Source organism: Zophobas morio, unplaced genomic scaffold, assembly GCF_036711695.1.
Source record: "Zophobas morio isolate AGI-343-1 ecotype UQ-CSIRO unplaced genomic scaffold, CSIRO_AGI_Zmor_V1 ptg000006l, whole genome shotgun sequence".
Lineage (NCBI taxonomy): Eukaryota > Metazoa > Arthropoda > Insecta > Coleoptera > Tenebrionidae > Zophobas > Zophobas morio.
Window position 1 is genome coordinate 11,764,876 of NW_026972111.1, and position 24,413 is coordinate 11,789,288.

At 31.4% G+C, this 24,413-nt stretch overlaps 1 protein-coding gene across 1 annotated transcript; it reads right to left on the reverse strand.

Annotated features, from left to right (window-relative positions):
* Positions 1-543: 543 nt before the first annotated feature.
* Positions 544-23,755, reverse strand: LOC135123112 (uncharacterized). Its single transcript, XM_064047626.1, has 2 exons — positions 23,348-23,755; positions 544-1,720 (listed from the first exon to the last, which is right to left on the reverse strand). The coding sequence occupies exons 1-2, from the start codon at positions 23,703-23,705 to the stop codon at positions 639-641; spliced, it is 1,440 nt and encodes a 479-aa protein (XP_063903696.1). The 5' UTR covers positions 23,706-23,755; the 3' UTR covers positions 544-638.
* Between the last annotated feature and the right edge of the window lie 658 nt (positions 23,756-24,413).

Here is a 24,413-nt window from a genome sequence, read left to right on the forward strand (position 1 = left end):
AAATCGAAAACTGAAAAATTTAAAAATGAAGATGCGAGGAGTTACGTATCGTAAAATTGAAGAAACAAAAAAAAAATTGACAAATTGCAAACAAAAATCCCAAAAAATGTTTATAATTGCTTTTTAAACGGTTCCTTGTATTAGTCGAAATTCAGAGAATATCTGGTCCTCAAGATCTTGTGACTGTTTTTGTGGCACTACTTAAAAGCACTAACTGAAGAAATGAATGACAAATATTTATATACTGTAGTTTAAATTAATCTATTTAATAAAATGTATTAATTTTGGACCAATTTTCCTTATAACCTCACACTTATTTCGTCATTTTTGCTTTTACGTTTGTCATTTTTTGATATTTATCAATGTGGTTTAATCATTGACATAAATCTTTCCAAGGATAACTCAATAACGAAAATTCATTGCTATTGTCCATTACCAGTTCAGTCACCCTACCTAATTTACACAACAGGTGGGTATCTGGGACAACTGACAACTGTTGAGCATTACTGTCGATGACATACTAGGTACACTAAAAAATTATTATCAATGTGACAAAAGTATCATTTATTACAAGATATTACAAATTTCCGATTCGTATGTACAAATTTACAACATTACCTAAATGAGAAATCACTATCTCAAGACAATGACATCGTCTGGTTCAAAAACATCAGTGCCTTTGCATACTCTCTATAAAACACTTTCTTGTACTTCAAAATAACATTATCAACAACCCTCACAGGACTAGACAAATATTTGGCACACTCTGGCAGTATCACAGTATCACAGTTATCTTTATAATGATTCATTTGCACTAACTCCTTCTTCAAAAACTTAATCCTTCCAATCCCCGGTCTCAGCGTTTTTAGTGCATAGTGATTGAACACAGTCAACGCATTCTTAGTCGAAACGAAACTTTTTCCTGATTCCCGTTCCCCGCTAAAATCACTGCGGACCACATTCCTAAAGAAGACAATTTTTTCTTTTAATCGCTTCTTCACATTAAACTGGCGTAAATAATAGGCATTCCTAACTGTATACGAAGCGAAATTGTCTTTGCTTTCTGATAACGATTCGTGTAACAGTTCCGCCCACGTAGTCACGTGTCGTGGTACAATTATCTCGTCTATGTCAACTGGAATTATAAAGTGTGACGTGTGGATGTTCCGGTAAAGACAGTCGTTATATGTAATAATTTCGTTGCGACGTTTTTGCCAAATGTTGGTGGTTTCGTCGAGATAAAAACTAGAATCTAGATTGTCGTGTTTAAGTAAAGTAATCCCATTTTGACTTTTTTGGAAACTTTGTAGAATTTTTAAAGTCTTCTTTGGAAGGTTTTCCACATACAGGTTCATTTTTGTGGCTCCAAGTATTTGATTTATGACGATCCACTGTAGCAATTTTAATGAGATGTCTTTGTTGAAATTTAAAGGTTTTACACAGATGGTGAAAATATGCGGCAGGTCTTTAGATGGCAGGGTGTCTTCGGGTGAAATTTTAAAATCGATGGGTGCTTTTTCACAAGGTTTTAAACTAAAAGAGACGGAAATGGGGGTAACTCCAAAGGGTATGTAACAAGATATTAGGAATGGGTTGTAGTACGTGTGAGTGTCGTTTTGGTTCCACGATTTTGACCATATTTTGGTAGCTCGTGTCCTGGTTATGAAGTACTGGCCATCCTGGGACAAAATTTGGCAAAACAGAGTACTATTCCTGGTACCTGAAAACAAAAATGAAATTAACATAGTGTAATACCTAAAGTTGATATAATAATTATATTTTTTTGCAAGTGCAAAAATTCGAAAACCTTAAAGTCACAAATAATTTTTTCTTTTATCGAAGTAAATATTTTCGTTAAAAAAAATACTCGTAAATAACCGTATCTATAATTTATTTTATTAAGACATGAACATACGAATTTTAGTAAATTTCCAGTGATTGAAAATGGTGTTCGACACGATTTATTTGCAAATTTTTTATTTTATCGAAACTGCAAAATCGTTAAATTTAATAGATACAGTAGATTAAGTCGGCTGTCCACTAATTAAAATATAAATTAATTAATTAATTCGGCCAACCATTTGACGTTGCAGTCGTTCGAATTTAAAATTAAAAGTGAGTGAAGATGTGAGACAATTTCAACCTATTTTTCAAAGTTGTTCTAAAAAAAGTAAGTTGCTTACTTTATATGAGGGAATAATTAGTACACATTGTGCGATTTAAACTTATCATATTTAATTAAAATAACAACCAAACTGAAGAGATACATAAACAAACCCAAAAAAATTATATTGAAAATTATGTTTGATTATCATCATACTGTTACGTCAAGCTGTCGAATAAGTTCTGTTAAGTTGACCTCTCCATTTTAATTATCAAGTAAACAGTTACACACACTTAAGATCAGTTTAATTGTGTGTAAATATTGTTTTGACATTCATGTTGCCTAAGGTTATTTGTATTTATACACTCTCCTTGATGAAGCTTTCAAGTGATAACTGTTCTCCTTCTTTAATTAAAAGAAACATTATAACCACTAGATATTATTAATTAGTTAAAATGAACAACCTATTATATCGTTTTAAGTGAAAATAAAATCTCCCAGCGCATCCACCAGATTTAGTGTTTATTGAAATCCGCCCGTTCACGTTTTTTTCCTCCAAATTTCCGACTCTGTAGTTACCTATTTAATATAATAATATATTCATGACATGCTATTATACTTATTTAAAAAGACGTCAGTTGTAAATTATAATTATAGTAAACGACTGGAACCTGTTATTTCCATCTGCAAAAACAGCTCCGGGGCATCGAATTTTCGATGAATGTTGTTACTTAATTTTTAAACACAGTTAATGATGGAATCTTATTTTTCTGTTAAAATTTATTTCCATAGGTGATAAATTGTTCTAGTCTGGAATGCGTGAAGCTTGTTATACTTAATCAAAATTCATTACCTAAAATAGTAAAATCAATTAACCATGTATTGGAATGTCGCGTATAGGCGGTACGCCTTTTTCGGGTAAAAATTTGAATATGTTACTTGTCGTTAAAACTGGGTGGGAATTAATTTCTGGCACTTTGATGAATATCTTTATGCATGTATTTTTAATTTTATTACCTTAATGGCTGCGCATGGATTTAATATGTGAACAGTTATGTTACTTGAAAAAGTGCTTTGGGTCGGTTTTATTACAGAAAAGTTTTTCGTAATTAATAAAATTAACAATTTCGTTGATTTACGGTCACTTTAATTAAAATTCGTTTATAGAATTTTGAACTAGCAACTCTTGAAATATTTTCATGTAGTAAAAAAATTTGATTTTTTGTACTTTTAACTAAAATTTAATTTCCTGTTATTAATTTTGGGACAGGAAATGACATAAGTTTGTGCTCTGGGTTAGTAACCTATTATAATATTTTCTGTATAAAATTAAATTAGAAGTGATTTTTTATTGACCATTTAGCATATTATTAAGTTTGTTGGTAACGTAGGACATGTTATTAATGCTTCTTTTCTTTATTATTAAGAAGTTAGCAAGATTAACTACTTTTTATAGACAAACCTAGTATATAGAATGGCAATTATAAAACTTAACCTTACTTTTTTGGTAGACTTGCACGTGATTTTATAACCGAAAGAGTATAACTAATAAAAGTACTAGATACATTACTGGACAGAGAAGAAACAAGTAAAATAGGACAAAAATTTTACTCAATTTATTAAAAAAACAAAAACACGATTTTTTTGAAAATATTAAATTTCAAATTTTAAGAAATTAACTTCGTAGTTCTGATTTGCTCTAATGAGAATTTAATTGATAGTCCGATTAAAATTGTTGAAAATGACATCTATCAACCGTAAAAAATGACGTTGTGACTCGTATTCTAGCAAATTATTATTAAATTATTAATAATTACGTATTTAACTTCCTATTAGACGTGCAGTTCATTAAAACAGATTAGAATTACGAAGTTAATTAATTCTTCAACTTTGAAGTTTAATATTTTAAAAAATTTGGTTCAGGGAATTTTTTAATCCATTTTTTTCGAGTATGTACTTCATTACCTTCGTAACAACGTACCATGGAGTCTGTCTGCCTGTCTGTCGGTCTGTCTGTCTGTCTGAGAAATGTATGTTCACTTTTAGACAACTTTTTCAAATGTGAAATTTTTCCACTCATTTTTGACCACTTTCGAAAGTTAATTAAATACATTTTCTTGTACATTTCGAGCTATAGAAGTCACTCCGGCTTAGTTTCCTTGATGACTTCAACCGTTTTTCTAGAATCGTTTGGAATTTTTAAAAATTTTGAATTTAATCCCTAACATTTCGGAAATGTTGCTTGATGAACATATACACGCTATATTTTTGGAATCAGCACATCGAAATCAAGCTTATGCGACATTTTTGGAACAGCTGTATAATAGGTGTACATACATACATATCTAATACAATTTTGGTTTCAAAATAATTTATTTGTGTTGTGCACCGAAATATGTGTTCAAATAAATCATCTTGGGATCAAAAACCAATTACCAGTTAAAAAAAAAAGTCAGATTAGATAATAAACTTGTTCAAAATTTTGGTAAAACGCCAAAAAGAGTTTTAGGAATTACAAAAAATTAATTATAATTTAGTAGATTCTTTTTTAATGGTCTTAGTTTCCAATCGTTTATTAGGATTTTTCATCACGTGATTTTAATTCTGTTCAATCAGATTATTGTTATAATGGGAAAAATCAACTTAGAATATTATACTTTGAATAATCTATAGTATTTTGTTTCTGTTTAGTTACAACAAGCTTTCTAGTTTTGACAACTGTCAAATTTAGGAAAACAAACCAAAGTAAACGTTTTTGTTCCGCATATGTGGCACAAATGACTGAAGAAACTACAGCAAATACAAGTAAAAACACCTTAATTAGCAGCGATTCATTTGGAAGTAATTACAATTATTCTGTGAAGAAAAGGCTAACAAACTAAAACAAAATGCTCCTATCAAAGAATTGGCCCACATTTTATAAAGCTGGGTATAATACTGAAGACGTTGGTAAGCGGAGAAAAATAAGCGGCCTCGTGGTCCAGTGGTCAGGATACCTGCCCGGCAAGCGAGGGGCGTGTGGTTCGATTCCCACCGAGGCAGCAACGTTTTTCTTCGCTTACCTTCACTATAAAGAAACGGTGATTAAAACAATGTGGAATAAAACTGTCAAACTTTATTCAAGATTATTATATTGTAACAAATTTAACAGAGTCATAGACCCCTTTAAAGACTTGAAGTTTAAATCTTAGCGAGATGATAGAAATACAAAGAGCAAAATATTATAAAAGAACGAAAGAAGGAAGCAAAATTTTGTAACTTTATCTAAAACAGAATCATAGAGTGTCTGAAATGCTATGATGAAGAGACTCCATGTGGATTTAAAAAAAAATTACCATATTGCTTCATATGAATTAGCTTGCGGTGGAGGAGAAGGTCTTAATGTTTAGAGCATTATTTTAAAGAAGAAACAAATAATACTGGTGACGTTGCTGGAAAAATAGACTATAATCTGATTTTTTCGAAAACAACACAAAGTGTGACACAAAAGTGTGCTACGTCACTTCAAAATTGTACATAGTAAATGGGTTTTAAATTGTATAAAATAACATAGTCCTATATACGTAGGTTATGACTTCTTGTTGAGTTTTGACCCAAAATGTCCAAAATTAAAAAAAAAAAAATGAAAATTATAGAACAAGATTTTACAATAAAAATTAATGACGTAAGCTCAAAATTTTGCCAAAAAAATTCTACCTAAAATGTCGAACATATGATGAGTCTATAGTAATTTATCATTCCATTCATATTTTTAGAATTTGCTTATACAGGGTGACTCAAAAAATTAATGAATGCGGGAATTTATTTTATTGATTTAACCAGGGATGTTTTGAAATTATTGTAAGGATGGTAACTTTTTAATCAATGTATCTGTTTATCAACCCCAAAAAAGTGATTACGTTATTTCAAAATTTTAGCGAATAAATTCTTTCAAAAATGTACAAAATATGATCAATCTACACTTGTAATTTATGATTGCATTCATATTTTTTAGGTTTGCTTATACAGGGTGACTCAAAAAGATTAATGAATCAGTCAATTTATTATTGACCAAATTAAGAACGAGCCACCCCATTTTCTCGAAAATGTGAGTCTTTATAACAATAAAATAATAAGGTAAGAATTATAATAACTAACAACATTAAGGGCCGGTTTATAGAACAGCGAGTTAAATATTTAATCTTCGATTAGTTTAACAGAGAATTAAAATGTGGAATATGAGCCCGTGATTGGTTAAAATATGCGCGTTGCCTCGCAACGGACCTCAATTAAAAGTTAATCGCGAATTAACTTTAACTTCGCTTTCTATAAATCGGGTGTAGGAATATTTTCTTTAATTGAGTTTTATGAATATTTTAATCATGTGTTTTGAGGCGATAAACTCATTCAAATCATATAGGTGTCTAGGTGACATTCTTCCGATGTATAAACATCGACATTTTAAACAGTACGCATATTGCTCAGATACCACTATTTCCGTTGATAATGTGCTGTAAATATATTCTACAATGTCCGTACTTGTGCAGAGACGATTTATACGAATATCCTTGTGATGCTACACCTACACCCCTAGTTTTCAATGAAGGCAATTTAAACGCTGCCGGTTACATAGCGAACGTATTGGAGTCCATTGCAGTACCATATCTTCGGAGGTTAATTAATCCCATTTTACAGCAAGATAAGCTAATGTGGTGGTACTTCTATGGCCTGCGCGGTCTCCTGATCTGTCTCCAATCGAGGACGTTTGGGATATGCTCGGCAACCGACTGGGTAATTTACCCCATACTTCGGATACTTTGAATGATCTTCGGCTTCATCTTCAAGAACCTTGGCATGAGGTACCACAGGCCGATATTAATCATCTGATCATCTGATTGAAAGTGTAGCTCGGCGAGTAAATGAGTGCATAATTAATCGCGATGGGGCAACTGATTATTTACCTCCCACCCACCCTTTATTTTTTTAAAGGATGTGTGATTCACCAAAATCAGTCTTATGTGAGCAAGTACTAGCCCCGCCCACCCGCGCTCTATTTTATTGGAAGGTACGTCACTTGCTGCAATTAGTCTTATCTTAGCAAGTACTAGCATCTATCAATAAAACGTTGTTGTTAGTAAGTATTGCTGCACCAATCTAAGTTGAAATACGTACGTGTTTTTGCAAAAATGATAATTGACGTCATCACTAAATTTTGTAAAGTAAAAACTTATTTGAAACATACGCGTAGCATGCTTCTTTACATTTACTTTAGCATTACATATTTACAAATGTTTATTTCTACTTACATGGGTTCTCATAAAAAATATAAAATCCGCAAAATCAAATTTTAGAATTTTTCGAAAATGCTGGATATGTTTCATTAAATAGTGTCGTATTTTCTGATAAAGTAACATTTTACTTAAATGGCACCGTAGATCGACACAACTGTCGTTACTGGGCTCGAGAACAACAAATTAATGTTTGTTTGGAAATAATAAATAGCAGATTCATTGTTCCCTACTTTTTTTCACGGAAATTTAACAGCAGATCGATATTTAGATCATCTTAGAACCGCAGTGCTTCCGGATCTAATTGCTACGTTTTCTGATCCAGATAACTCACAAAATTTACTGGATGGGGTACCACCACATTATGGCGTAAATGTAAGGCTTTCTTTGGATAATCAATTTAATGGAAGGTGGATTGAAAGACGTGGACTAATAGAGTGGCCACCTAGGTCTCCAGATCCGACACCTCTTGATTTTTTTTTTGGGCACATTTAAAAAGTATTGTTTATATGAACAGACCCGATAATTCAGACTATTTGAAAGCACGAATTCGTCATCAGGTCTACCATCGTCTGGGTTTTCTCAATTTTTTTTGTCATGCAACCCCTACATCAAGCTATATTTTCATATGCAGAAAAATAAGCATTATCAAATAACGCAACCAAATTATACCAAAATTGTTTAGACATATGCCAAAAAATGGAGAGTAAACTAAAAATGTTGACATCTTTTTGCGCTTTTTATGAATTTTGCATTACTTTATCATAAACCTGTATATTAAAACATGATTAAAACTGACAGACTTTTTTAACTGTAAACTGTAAACATTGCTTGAAATAAACCGTATCTTCAGGATGGTACGAAAATATGCCGGTTGGTATAAATACAATGTCGAAGTGGTTTAAATAATCAGCTAAGAGAATCGGGATGGCTAAAATAATTAAAATAACAAATCATTCTGCAAGGTCAACTCAGTTCCTCATCTTGCCCAAGCAGGTGTTAATGAACAGGAAATTATAAAAATCACCTGCCATAGCTCATCGATTTCATTGAAACCTTACCTACAATTGTATAATGAACATAATTCAAATTTGATTAACAGTTTAACAGAAAAAGGGGAAGTTCCAGCTGTTAGCTCAACAGAATAGACCAATATTGCAGAGTCCTCTGGTCACGAACAAAATGTTTACAGTAATTTTGTTTTTCCTGTTCAAAACTTTAACTCACTTTGCTTTTTGTACACGCACTTAATTCTCGTGTCCAGTTTAAAATAAATCAAAAACACTAATAAATTTTTGTTTGAACATTAACAAATAAATAATCTTTTGAAAAGAAGCGGCTTTACTTTTATTTATAACTATGTACAAATAAATACGCAGAACGTTTAAAAAAATATTCGTGTGAACAAATTTATTTTACCCAAAGGTTAAAAATAATAATAATAATTAAATTATTCTCTGTTTTTTAACACAATGACGTTGTTATTAAGAAATAAATACGCAAGTTCTGCCAAAAAGTATTTGATCAAATTTATTTTATCCAAAGGTTAAGAATAATAATTACTATAATTTGACAATGATTTTGTATGTATACACATTTACTTATTTAATCTCGTAGTTTCGATCTTTTCCTCAAAATGGCTATGTTTATTACTTACTACTTATATGAAAACGGAAAATTTCACTTTTCATCCTCGTGTCAAAAATTTTTCCAGTACTGTTTTTTACGGAAAGAAGTTAGTGGTCCTCCAAAGAGGACTCAATTATTAGGCTTCGGATCTTAGGTTTTTTGCCTTTTTATATCTAAATCAAGCATTGCAGCGAAATTTATATATTTATCCGAATTTAAAAAATTCTGTTTATTTAACGCCCATTTATTACTACCTAAAATGCCTAATTTACCGTTAGAGACCTAAAATGTTAATTAAACGACCTAATTGTAAATTTTAAAAGACTTTAAAATAGGATTCCACGACCAACGAAGCGGACGTGCTTGCACAATAGAGATTTTCCGTGAATTCATTGTTTTGGCTGGCAGATTGTTTAAAAATGGGTTGTAAATAACGCCCTTGAGCTTAATGGTACGGGCTGGCGTCGCCAACTGACAACGCTGGCCTGCATTTCATTTAGATTATAGCCGGAAGGAGGTGAATCTCTGAAAAAGCATTTTATTTTAGAAGTTTATTGTTAGTGATACTGAGTGTATTTGCGTGTTAGTGAGTGTGCTGGGGCCGGTTTTGATTTTTGTGCAGACAGTAAAGAATCCTCAAAACGCCTAAGGTAAAATCATCCATGAAAGATAAAATCAAATTATGGTTAGGGAATAATTTGGACACTAATTTTCAATTTCCTTCTTCAACCAAAGACAGTGAGTTATTCTGCAAAGTGTGTGATAAAGTTGTAAGTAAACATTTAAAATACTGAAGCTTGAATTATGTTCACGTTTTTGTTTCCTAGTTTAAGTGCAAAAAAAAAACACACTTTGAACAACACTGCAGTGGCGATGCACATAAAAAGAACGAGAATAAATCCAGTAAAGAGACTTTATTAAACATTAGTTCCGACAATGATTTTACGCAATTTTGCACCGATTTATATAGGGTATTTATCGCAGCAAATATTGCATGGAATAAAATTAGTTGTCCTGAGTTTAAAAATGTTATGCATAAATTTACAGGAAAGCATTTACCCTCAGAAAGCACTCTGAGAAAAAAGTATTTACCAAAAGATTACAATATGGTGAGCACTAGAATTTTTATTTAAAAACTTTTTAACATAAATTTTATAATTTACAGGTAATTAAACAAATTAGAAATTCTATTGGCAATCATGATATATGGATTAGCGTCGATGAGACGACGGACAGATTAGGAAGATACATATCCCATTTAGTAATTGAAGAGTTATCTTCTGAAGAAACTGGCCGTCCATTTCTACTAGCTTTGAAGCACCTTGATAAAACTAATAGCATCTCGAGATTTATAAACGAATCATTGGGTGTGCTATTGATAATTTTAAGCATTGAAATTATTATAATTTATTTAATTGTTAATTTGCAGCTTTATTGTGGACAAAAGGAACTGAACACAAAAAAGTTAAATGGTTTGTATCAGATGGTGATTCATACATGATCAAAACTGGTACTAATTTGAAGTATATATATAACACACGTAACACATGGGTTACATTTAGTGTCTGAAACAATTAGACTGAATTATCCAGATATCAATGGGATAATTAGCAATGTTAAGAAAATCTTTTTAAAAGCACCAATAAGAGTAGAGTTTTATAAAAACGGTTTACCAAATACACCTCTCCCACCTGAACCTGTATTAACCAGGTGGAGTACTTGGATTCAAGCAGCATTGTTTTATGCAGAACACTTTGATGTTTTAAAACAAGTCAGTAAATATATAATGCTTTTTTACTATCATTCTTATATTGAATATTTTTCGGTTGTAATGTCATTTGAAGCCACAGATGCACAAAGCATTAAAAAAGCTCAAGAATTCCTGAATAAAGCAAACGTTAAAAATCAACTCTTGTACATTAAAACTCACATTATTGCTGATGCAATAGAACAATTAGAAACTATAGGTTTAAAATTAAACCAAAGTATGGAAATTGCGGAAAAAGTGTATACATCTTTAAAAATCACACCAGGAAAGGTGGGGGAAATGGCGTTCCAAAAATTATGTTTTCTATTAAAAAGAATCCAGGATACGATTTTATATGTTCCGTAAATAACGTAATTTGCGGTAATGGAAATGCTACCAACAATACATACATAAATGAAAACGTAAATTGTTCAGTATTTAATTTTGCACCCATCACTTCTTGTGATGTGGAACGCACATTTTCAAAACTTAAAAGTGTTTTAAGCGATCAAAGGTGTAAATTTACAATCGAAAATTTAGGGAAATATATAGTTTGCTTTTGTAACTCATTTTAAATATCTGAATTAATATGTTATTTTTTGTTAAATGCGACTTGCTTTAATTTGATTGCCATTTTTTGAGATAACTTAGAATTAGTGGACATAACTACAGATCGTTTGTTTATTTAATAATTTTTTTGTTTGTTATACAAAATATTTGTTTCTATAATGTTTTGTTTAATGTTTTTTTTTAAATATATTTTTTTTGATGTATGCTTTTTCGTTGAGCAAATATTTTTTCCTCCAGGTTTTTAACCTAAACTGACATTTTTATAACCCAATTCGTCAATTTTGAGACCTAAAAATGTCTCCTTTTATTAATTTTTTAACGACATAAAATCCGAAGCCTATTAATTATAAGCCATCTCAAGATGATAACACAAATTCTAGCTGTTGATTGCGACACTATTTATCCTATTCCTAAATAATGAACACGAACCATTAGTCGTTCCATCCAACAAAATTCAAATAATAATAAAATTAATAATGCCCATTAATTACCTCAAAATCAAAAGTGACAATCTGGTGGTATCTAAAGCTGACAAAAACAACTTCTTTATAAACTTAATAGAGATGATTACATTATGAATGTTAACAGTTTGATAAATAATGGCACGTTTAATAAATTGATTGCGATCCCACCTCTAATTTATGCCCATTCTAATATCCGGTCTAGAAGACAAGTCAATATACTTTTAAATACTATGAAATACATAAATCTCGCTTTATACCAATGAACCCTTCAATTCCCCAAATATAGGGTCTTTCTAAAATTTATTGACCTGATTGCCCCATTACACAGATAGTTTCTTTTGTAAATTCTCTTTGTTATCAATATCATCTTACTAATGGCTGAACCTCACGTTAAGAAAGTAGTCTGTTTTGATAACAAACGTGCCATCAAAAACAACTTTGAAACAATAATTGAAAAATTAAAGTAATTATCTCATTGGTTGTCTTTTTGGACGATTCTAGTTCCTTCTTTTTTGGCCTGATTCTTTTAAAATAATAAGTAATTTATTATCTGATTCGTTCTGAATTTAATCACATTACACGAATTAGTCTTAGAATTTTTTTTTCAATTTTAATAACATGTACTTACTTTTTATGAACAACATTCTGCTCTAAATGTTGGTGTTGGTCCATTTTGAGAAAAAGGACTTGAAAAGTGTGGGTGAATTCATACTCTCGTGGCCTCGAAAAACGGGAGGGGTTTAATATTTTCTTACAGGTGTTTAAAAGCTTGCTGTAGCATCCAAAGGTATCTGATATTATTTAAGGTTAGGGAAGCTACTCTTAAATGATTTCTTCGTTTACTTTAATTGTTTATTATAAAATTAATGATTAACTTCGCTCTACCAGGTGTCAAAAATTATATTTATGTTACAAGCAATTGCTCGCTTGTTAGTCACGATATTGGTGGGCGGTAAAAACTAAGTCTAGTGACAGGCTGATTAGCATACAAAGAATACGAGCTGTTACGGCGCTAAGTGAAAAAATTCAAAAGTGTTCCCACAATGCAGTCCATGCAAAAAAATGTAAAATTATGCATTCGAGAACTGTTTATGACTTCTTTATTGTTTGTAGGTAGAGTAATGCGAACAATCACCTAATTCGGTGGATTAACATTTAAAAACCTGCATCACAGTTTTCTCTAACTTGTTTTAAATACGTTTGTCTTAGTTTCGAATAGCATTTATTGCACAAAAGTCGGTAAAACGTGACCCCCGTGCCCATTGAAGGTTTCATTTATAAAGAATATTCTCCTCACGTTTTGCCCACAGAATCCAGTCCACACATTACCATTTATGCGACCTTACATTTGCATTGGTTTTGATCTCGTTTAGTTTCCACGTTTATCGTGCAAAGCGGGTCTTAGAGAAGATCTTGATTATAACTTTTATTTTGGATTACGAAAATGTTAATAGAACGTAGAAGAAAAAAAATTGGTTAGAAAATTTTGTGAAGCAGTGCAGTAAAATGTAAAGATCAGCATAACTTGATTTGTGCGATTTACTTTACTGACAAATGTTCGTCCGTTGACCGAATATGAGCATTAAAAAATCCCCACAGTTATGTACCTATTCAACGCCAAGATCATTATATGTGATAGAACCATTTTTATAAATGGACCCCGCAATAGGCACGACGAATACACGTGATAACGACCGAAGTGACTGTGCAGCCACCTTGTACGCCTGATTTAAATCTTTGTTGTTTTTCATGGAGATGTATTCAAGAGAAAACAAAATTGTGAAACCATAACTCGCTTTTGAACTTAAATTTAAATATTTGTTTTGTTGTTTTCATTTTCTGTTCTCTGATTTTAGACTTGTTGGGAATAAATTTTCGGACCAAACCAAATTTGGTTTTTTAATATTTTATTATTCCGTGTGTTACCGTCTATATACGTACTTATTAAAATAAATTTTAAAATACGATCGTAGTTACGGCATCTTCTAGAATTTTAATGATAGCTTTTGTGTTTTATGGAAGGCATTACAACATGTATTATGTATTTATACATTTTAAAAAACTGTGAATGAACTGTTGATTCCTGACAGTTCGACAGATTCCATTTATGTAATCCCCTCTCGCTATTCATTTCTCACCATGAAAGGCCTGAAAGATATAATTTAAGATGAACTTAGTAGTTTGAAAGACAATGTTCGCAGCATGAATATGAAATTTATTTAGATGTGACGGAGCGACAAAACCGCCTACTTTCAGTTCATTTAAAGATTATATGGTAATAATTTATTCATTAAAATTTTTCTTCGTTCGTGATTTCCGGGTATTATGAGCATCACGTATCTATTTTTTAGTAGACACAATAGCATGAGATAACAAATAACGCTCATGTATCGAAGAGCCTGGAGTTTTTCATGCAAGCTTTAAACTATATTGGTACGGTCGATGGATTTACAGCCTTGAGATGTGTGAGATTTCAGGAAAAAAAAAAAGAATGGCGTCATGCCTCAACCACTTAGTGTATTTTGTACCCAGAACCAGATTTATTGTGAAATTTACATTTTATCTACGTGAAATTTCCGTTTTTTCGTTGACCTGTGAGATCTTACATGTTTACGACCGACACTTTTAAATAACAGGAATTTTTGGCGGGTTACTGAAAGTTCACGTTACAATGTAATCTTGTGTCTTTTGTGAACTATCTACAATTTGTTGTTTAAAAAATTGTTAATTAGTAGTTTGTTTTAATCCATTTTCTGCTATGAATGTAGTAATGTGAAATTTTTTACAACGTAGCTAACTAAAATTATTAGATATACATTTCCTCTGTGTAGTCAAACACTTTTTGAAGATTTAATTCCAATAAAGACCATATTATGTATCAAATTAAAGTTCCCCTTCAAGCTAAGAGCAATGGCGTTTACAGAATTTCAATATCTGTATTCGTTATTATCAGTATCAATTATCAGAAATTGAAAAAAAAGTCCTGAAGAAAAATTAGGATTACTTATGTTGAGATCTGGGTGTAAAATAAAGACAAATAGACCATAACCAATACACCGACCGTTGTTTTTGCGTTGTTTGGTCATATGGTTGCAACAACTGGACATAAAAAAAGTAAGAAAATATATTAAGTCGCTCTCTTAAAAATAAGATATTTTTTAAATTATGCAAATAAAATTATGCTTATTCAGAGTAGGTATTTCTTTCTTTTTGCAGCGTTAAAATATAATTCAACGACATTGAAAACTGCAGGAGTGGGTGGTTGCTTATGCGACTGGAAAAACAAAAATAAAACTTATGCGTTTTCTGAATCAAAGTGGGCGGTTAATGGTTTTTCTTTCACTGTAAAATAAAAACCTCTCACACCATTTGACTTTTAAATTATGTTAATGTGGGATCAAAGTAATTAATTATGTTTGTATAAATTTTGCAATCGCAACAATAAAAACTGTTTGCATTACAATTAAAAACGTTCACTTAGGTCTGGTTAAAAAAAAATAAATACAATACACATAGAAAAATTTTAAACAACTTCTTGGCGAAGAGAAACACAAGAGCTCTAATGCATACAATGTGATATTTAACAGAAAGTTAGTATGTATGATCCCAGAATTAAAATAAATCATGTTCAAATATTTTATTTTAACGTCTTTGTGTGGGCAATTTTAAGAAATAAAAGAATGTTTTACATTTATGTTGAAGCTTGAGGTGTATTCCAACAGAAAAATTGGCATACAAATATTTTAGAAAGCGTCAAGGATGAAAGCTTAATTAATGTTCTGAAATTTTTAATTTATTTTTTTAACCGTTGATAGTTATAAGTTTTGAATAACTTGTAAAACATGACGGTTTAAATATAACAAATTTTTTTAACAAAGTCCGTGTCTGTAAGTCTGAAGCCATTTTAAGTAAGGCATACTTACTTAGCAGTATTGGGAATGACGTCATTAACTTTTTTGGATAGATAAATAGTTTTAATTAGCTTTTCAAGAGGATTTAAGTTGATTACTACAAAAATTTACCATTTTAGATATGTTTTAAGTTCTTGCTGTCGAAATAAGTCTACACATATTAAAAAAAAAGGCAAAATGAAGCCCCGCCCACCCGTCCTGTCTCAATTGTGATCATTTTTTTTATTCGTCGTGAGCCAAGGGTTGGAGCTTAACTGCAAAATCCTTATTTCTCTACGAGAAATTAAGAATAAGTTTTTGAGTACCGAGTTGTTCAAAGAATACGAACTAAGAAAAAATTAAAACCAAAGATTAAGCCCCACCCATGCCTGCCCTGATCTAAATATGTAGTAATGCAGTTTTCATTCATTGCCAGACCTAGGAGCGGGCCTAATTGCAAAATCCATATTTCCATACAAAAATTTACCATTTTAAACGTGTTTTAAATTTTTAAGAATAAAAGAAATCATCAAAATTGAGATGGGGTGGGCGGGCGGGGTTAATATTTTGCCTTTTTTTAATGTATATAGTTTTCTTTGAACAAAACGACACTCAAAAACATGTTTTTAATTCCTTGTAAAGAAATAAGTATTTTGCAGTTAAGCTCCGTCCCCTTAGTTCAAGGCGAATAAAAAGAATTATCACAATTGTGACAGGGCGGGTGGGCGGGCTTACATTTTGCCTTTTCGTTTTAATATGTGTAGACTTTTTTTCACAACATGAAGCTTAAAACATGTTTAAAATGGAAAATTTGTATAAGGAAATACCGATTTTGCAATTAGGCTCCATCCCATAAATGCAAAATCCATATTTCCTTGCAAAAATGTACCATTTTAACCATGTTTTAAGTTTCTTGTTGTGAAAAGATGGCTATGTATATTAAGAAAAAAAGGCACAATATAAAGCCCGCCCACCCGCCCTATCTCAATTCTGATGAATTTTTTTATTCGTCGTAAGCCGAGAGGCGGAGCTTAATTGTAAAACCTTTATTTTTCTACGAGAAATTATTTTGTGAAATATGTTCTTAAGTAATCGTATTATACAAAGAAAACGAAATGTAATATTTAAAATAGAAAACCAAAAGAGAAGCCTCACCCATCCGTTTCGATCTCAATCGTGATGAATTTTTCATTCGTGGTCAGACCGAGGGGCGGAGCGTAATTGCAAAATCGATATTTCCCTATACAAATTTACCATTTTAAACATATTTTACCTTTCAGTCAGCGGCAAGTTTATAAATCGACTTTGAAACTGCGCAACGTCATAAAAAAGTTTTCAACAAAATTATTAACTTAATATATGAAATATATAAAATATATAAAATATATAAAATATATAAAATATATAAAATATATAAAATATATAAAATATATAAAATATATAAAATATATAAAATATATAAAATATATAAAATATATAAAATATATAAAATATATAAAATATATAAAATATATAAAATAGACACCTAGAAACGCAAAAACTCAGGTCCTTATAAACTGACTTTTATCTTTGATTTAAATTTTGCGTCAATTTATTAATCAACCAAGCGTTTATGACTCAATCGTATTTTTGGAATGGACAGGAAATAAACGGTATGTGGGAGTACTCGATTCAAGCAGCTTGGGATGAATTCAGTGAAGAATTTCCCAACAACAACTTCGACTATGCACATTTTGGCAGCACATTACAACGATGTAACAAAATTCCTGAAAACCTCGTCTCTAGAAAGAAAGGAGAAAAGTGGCAGGTCGAAAGAGACCTCCAGAAAATATTGGATATGTTAGACAGGTAATGGAACAAACCCCACTTAACATTTAGCAATATTGTGAAAAGATCTAGCACTGTTTCTTTATCGAGTAACATGTGTGCAAGAATTACATGCAGCCGATTTTCCAGTTAGGATTGTAGGTTATTTCCAACAAGATGGGGCCACAGCCTGTTCGTCTAGGACAACAATAACAATGTTGAGGGAATTTTTTGATAATTGGATCATTAGTCGAAATAAATAAAATAGGAACGTATAACGATGTATGTACAACTCCAAAGGAGAAACAAAACCAAGTGGACGCTTATTATTCTTATTAAGAGTCAGTCCAGGAAATCAGTCACGCCAGCGTTGTTTTTTTGTCTTATTTACGACAAATGTAAACACGGATTATTAAAGTAAATTTATTTTCCTTTCAGAAAAACGTCAAGATTAATACCTTGGCTTGTAAAATAAAATAAATGGCGACCAGCAACGCTGGGTGTTCCAATGGTATAATGGTAAAAGATTGCACATTCCCTTTGAATTCTTGAGAAAATTATTTCAAGCAGCCTGATTGAATTCATTCAGGGCTATAATTTACAATTTTTTTTAAATATTCATGGTGATTTCGTTTGAAAGATATACTCGTACATCGTAGTTACATAAGTACGTAAGGTTTAAATATTGTTATAAATTTAGATTGCTTTATAAAAAGGAGAAAAATTATATTTCACCGAAGGGTTTTTGATAAATAACAATTTTCACCGTATTTGCATTTCTGTGTACCGACATGGTCGTTTTTAAAGATACTCAATTTCGCCATCTTTTGTTCAAAGCTTTCACTATATTTTTATGCAGTTTGCCTTTAAAACAAAAACACATATTTAAATATGTACTTTATTACTATAAAAAGTTATAATACGGTGGATGTAAAATACATTTGATTGCCAACGAGTGTCTAAAATAGAAGTTTACTCATAATTTTTATTTCCCGAGCATAAGCTTAGGAAGTATAGTAATCGAGTCGATCGGACGATTGACCACTTTTATATTTTATAGACGTTTCATGATCCCTTCAGTACGAAAAACGTAATCTCCCGTTTCCGTTCGTCTGTCTGTCTGTCTGTCTGTCTGGTGTCTGTGTCCATTTTTATTAGACACGTAATCTTCGAAACTGCTGGAGACCGATTGTTGTCAGATTTTGTATGCATATTAGAAACATCATGTAAATGGTTAACCGCTAAACCAAAATTTTGCTAATTATCCCCACCAACAATTTGATGACGTCAGTTCAAAGAATTCTATGTTTATTTGTTTCAACTGTTATACAATATACGATATACGGGTGGTGCATGAATCCACTTGGAGTTTTTTCCCTAATCGTCCAAATTTTCGCAAAAACATAATGCACAGTATGATAACAGTTTACCATTAACGTAATATATCCCGAAAAGGTGAGAATACGCCCGTTTTTATTTAATAAAAAAAAATAATAATATTCAGAACATTCTGTTCGACAGTGGCTAAATCAACAATTTTAGTCTCCTGTTTTGAGGCGACAAATTCATTCAAATTAAAACAAATTTCTACGTGACATTTTTCCCATGTATAAACAAGAAATTTCAAGTGCTTGTTTATACATTGGAAGAAAGCTTGTTATTATTGCTGGGAGGCCATTTTTTCCAGTTGGTTATCTGCTTTAAATATATTTTACATTGTCCGTACTTGTGCAGTTTGCACCCCTACGGTGCAGGGGTTGCGAGAGTGTTATTTATGCCATCGGTTTTTACTTTATAGAGGTTATGGCAAAACAAACAGCAAATTCTGATCTTATAATTTTTCAAAAAAGGGTGGGAAGTTCTGTTGAAATAAATTTCCTTCGACCAATTTTTTTTCTGGTGAATAATAGATTTACTTCTAAATAAAATCAGTAATCGCATTTATCCTAGCTGTTTTAGTAAAGTTTGTTACATTTTCTTGAATTGTCTTTGCTAATCAAGAGTCAAGATTTTCTGTTGCGTGATATCAGACTGCACAAAATCAACAAATGATAATTTAGAAGGTGAAGAAAATCTGTCTAGTCATTTAGACAAAAGTTCTCTCACCCCTGAAGTACATCAAATACAACTTTTTCGAAAAACTGTAAGACTTAATTTTCAGATTTTTTTATGATAACCTCTATAAGTTAAAATAAAGTTATGGGAATTTCAAAGGAAAGTTAAATAAGCAGGCTATGTGCATGTATCAAGTGAGTGTTTCCATTATAAAATTTTGTAATGATATCATCAACGTTTTTACAATATCAATTTGCATGGGTAGAGTGTAATACTAATATTAACAGCATTCTATTCTCAAATTTTTGGAAAAATGGGATAAGCCGTTCCTAATTTAATCAATAAAATAAACTGACTTATTTATTAATTTTTTTGAACCATTCCTTATAAGCAGTTCTAAACAATATTTCATATTTTACACATTTTATTTATTGGGCAAATTGAGATAGCATCATCAATTTTTTGGGAGCAGACATAATTTGATTAAAGCTTTACCATACTTACGATAACTTTAAAAGTTTAAAACGTCAGAGCATTCGGTTTTGCAATTTCAAAATTAAATTTTGTAAAACTTTGATTTTTTTTTCAAAAATCTGGAGATCTTGAATAAAACTCAATACAGAATTATAAACTACACCTGCAACACGTGTAGCTTATGAATCCGTGTTATTTTGTAAAATTTAAAACACGCTGATTATCTACAATTTTGATGTGACGTCATCACATTGTTGGTAGGGATGACAAAGTTTGGTTAGCCTTTTACCTACACAATATTCATAACTAGCATATAAAATTGGACAACAATCGGTCCAGTACTTTCCAAGACAGACACACAGACAAACAGACGGACCTATTTTTTCGTAATGTAGGGGTTATGACACCTCCAGAAAACATGGATATAGCCATTCGTCTGATGGACTCTATTGCAATACAGTAAGTTCATTTGACTTTATATCTAGTAAAAGTTTTATGACTTAAACCAATGACAATAACGGACAGTAATAAAGTACTGTGTACCGAAACACGTGTTGTAGTATCACACAATAAAATATTTTAAAATCAGAAAGTATTTTTCTTAATACACAAGTAAAATAACATAGTCTTGTATCTGTGGTTTCTAAATCCACCTTGAGTTTTTAGCCGAGGAATCTAAATGTCCCAAAAACAAAATTCCATTATTGAACAACCCTATCTGATGGATCACTGTTTTTCTTAAACTGTGGGACTGTGGTAGGTATTATCTACATTTTTTTTAATTTATAGGGATTATAAAATGAATACAATTTTACAAAATCAAATTTTATAATTTTTCGACGAAATTGGATTTGTTGGACCACTTCAGGAGCCAGGGAAGTTCTGTCTAAATAATCTTAGACCAGTTTTTGTATTATTTGTAAACATCTCAGTAAACGACTAAAGTACCTGGTTTACGCATCAAGGAAAACTATTTTTGAACTGAACGTTATAACTTTGAAGTTGGACCTCTCCAAGAAATAATTTTGTTAGACAATTTTCAGTTTCATAATAATACTCGTCTTATTTTTAATGCAAAATGGGATCATGATGTTGGTTACTAAACATATTTGCATTCCATCAAAGAGAAACTCTGTTCTTTGTTCTAACTGTACAATGGAAAATTTTAACTAAAAAATGAAAAATAATCACTACAGAAACAAGAAAAAAATTATAAGAAACACTCATCTTCAAAAAATTTGAGCCATTATTTATCAGTTTCAAAATGAATTAATAAAAATATGAGGCCTGCTTCTACTGCTTGCAACGTAATTAAAACGGTTCAGAGTGCAAAATGTTACTCATTAATCTTAGATTGGACACCCGATGTCAGCTGGACCGAACAAGGAACTAAATTCTGTACAACACAACAGTGTGTTAATAAGAAAATTGGAAATTTATAAATACTTTCTATTGTGATAATTCTAGTTTTAATAATCATACTAAAGAAACTATTTAAATCTTAACACTGTGGATCTTCGAGGTTGGGAATAAGATACAAAATGTAAAATTTGTTTTTACAATTTTTTTCTTATAATCTGCAAATGTTTTAGTAGAAATATGATGCATTATTTTTAGTTTAGTAGACAAAATTTTGCGGTGACGTCATCGAGTTTTTGCAAGGAATGAAAAAGCGACTTATTAGCAGTAAAAAGTGCAAATTTTCAAAGCACTCGGTTTTACAGTTTTTCGGTTAAATTATAAAATTCGTTTGCAACATTTTCAATTTTTTTGAAAACCTACCCGCATAAAATTATAATAATAAGTTTAGAAGCATATTATTTTGAGATGTCGTCATCAAATTTTGGGTGGGGATAATCATCCAAATTTTGCTTGGCGTTCTCTAGATGATCTTAATTTACATTTAACATTTTACAACAATTAATCTAGTAGTTTCAGAAATTATCCGTCTAATAAAATAACTTGCCAACAAACGACCTGACGAACGACGGACAAGAGACAAGGGAAACGGGGGATCTAGTTTTTCATATACTAGGAAAGATCATTTATTTTTGGTGAACAAATATATCTTCAGTATTCATATGTATAACTTTCTAAGTAACCCTATTAATGTAAGTAAGATGACGTAATGCGTAATTTCCAATTTACATCAAGAAATAAAAAACTAATGAATTTTTTAGAGGAAAAAGAACGGACGAATCTTTTTAAAAAATACCAAGTTCAGCAAATAAAATGCTAGTTAGGTTGATATCGACCCAATTTTTTTTTCCTAAAATGTTTTAGATAAATTCAATTAACGTATCTATATGTTAAAACTCCTGGGAAGAAAACGCTGCTTTAAAGCACTGTAGCCATTATAAAGATTTGCAATTAAAATTAACCAATGAAAGAAATAAAAAAAATCGAAAATGAAACTACATATGTTTTAGATTTTGTACATAAAAATTCTTCGACTGATGCTTTTGATAATGTTTAATTTTTGAGACTTAATTTAAAGTAGCAGTGGCTGCGTAGCATAAGGTGAACACAATTTTCTAATTTAAAAGTTATTAAACATTATCTAAAGTCAACATTGTAATATCCCAGGAGTCATTACGGAATCTTTGACTAAATACATTGATAAGAATTCTTTGTCCATAACCATTGTTTTTTAATTTTCTAGTTATTTATTTTTTAATATTCTATGTATTTTTGTGACCTAGTACTACCCTAAACAATTTGGAAAAAAACATTGGCTACAATTTTTAAATCTGAAAACTTTACTGAACAGATTCAACACAGATAATGTCTGCATATTTATTACGTATTATTCAACTCTCCAAATCTAGATCATTTACCATATAAAAAACCCATTTTTTAATTCTTATTGTTGCGTATCGAATCTATTTTTGATCGTATCCTATACCGAAGTCTTCATTTGTGACTAAAATGATAACCGTGAAAAATTTTTCGTGCACAATAGATTCCATTTATATTCAAACAGACATTTCGAATTAACTTTGCACGAATGATCATTTGAAAATGGTTTATGAACTTTAGGAACAAGATAAAATCTTACAAGTACCTAAATAGCCCCGAAAAAGCTTCATTAAAAAATCAACTGATAATGGCTCTACTTTAATATAAATACTACAAATCAGACTAATGCCGATAAAACCAGGTCAATCAAGATGTGAGTGGGTGGATAAACTAGTAACTGATTTCGAAATTCCATTTCGTCATTAAAAAGTTCACTTAAATGAGAGCAGTTCGTCTACCTTTAGTTTTTGAATCAAATTTTTAATTTTTTTGATTATGTAATAACAGAATTGTTGTAGAAAAAAATAACAATAAACGCTTACCTTTAATCATGGCAATTATCCTTAAGTACTCGTAAGGGTACAGTCGTCGGTCATGGTAAACCGAATAAATGAAAACATTTGTCCCTTTCAGATTAGTCCAAATTTGATTTTCGGTGTGCTCCTTCGGCTTTTCCCCGATCAAAAATTCCCCATCGCAATTAAACTCCTCGCTCTCGATTTCGATTTGTTTCATCAACGAAAACGCAACAATTCTTCTGTTTTCGCTGTCATCGCTCTTCTTCCGTCCACCCCTTTGGCGGTCCGCGAACTCCCCAAGAAAAATCAAACAACAGCAAAAGACGACACTTGCGACGAAGACCAGAGACAGCAATCGCGGCGTGCTTCTTGCAACTGGCATAACACCGCGACTTTAATAGTTGTTAGTTGCGAATTGAGTGAAGGAATAAAATCTTTTGCTTTCTACAGCGGTCTTTCCTGCACGGGAAAGAACGGTGACAAGATTACGTCATATTTGAAGGTGTAAATAGAGCCGTGCTGAACGGTTTATCTTCCCACAATGATTACCATTTAAACGATCGTTTATATCCCACCCATCATCAAATCGATTTGCTGGATGCCATGCGAAGGTTCTGCTCGATAATTAGACGAGAAATTCCAATCACGGAGGAAATAAAATATTATGCAAAAATCTTGATGAGGTTAATAAATACTCCCGCCAAAATTACAATGGAGGGGTGGACCGTTTGAAGGAGCGCGATGGCGGCGCGAGGGGAGGCAACGCAACGTTTCCGCCGGTTTATATTCACCGCACGTCTGTTAAATGATAAATCATAGGCATTAAACCATCAGCAAAGAACTCACTTAACGGCTCAATATGGCCTAAATGGCCTTTACCGTTTACTATTACACTTATGAAGCGTAAGATGAGAGAACGAGCACGAACTGTATTTGTCAAGAGAATCAAACCATAATCAAGTAGGTTCGACTTGTAATTAAGAAAAGATGGTAATTATGTAATTTTACAGTTAATTAGATGCTCGTCACAGTTTAATGAAAAGTTCGCTCGGTGCTATTACGCTTCAGATTCCATAATTACTAATTACTA

What these genes read in the sequence shown, in the direction of transcription:
- LOC135123112 (XM_064047626.1), bottom strand. Translation starts at nt 23,705, where the DNA reads ATGCCAGTTGCAAGAAGCACGCCGCGATTGCTGTCTCTGGTCTTCGTC. An exon ending in GATAATTGCCATGATTAAAG is followed by an intron (nt 1,721 to 23,347) that starts GTAAGCGTTTAT and finishes TTTTGTTTTCAG; the next exon opens with GTACCAGGAATAGTACTCTG.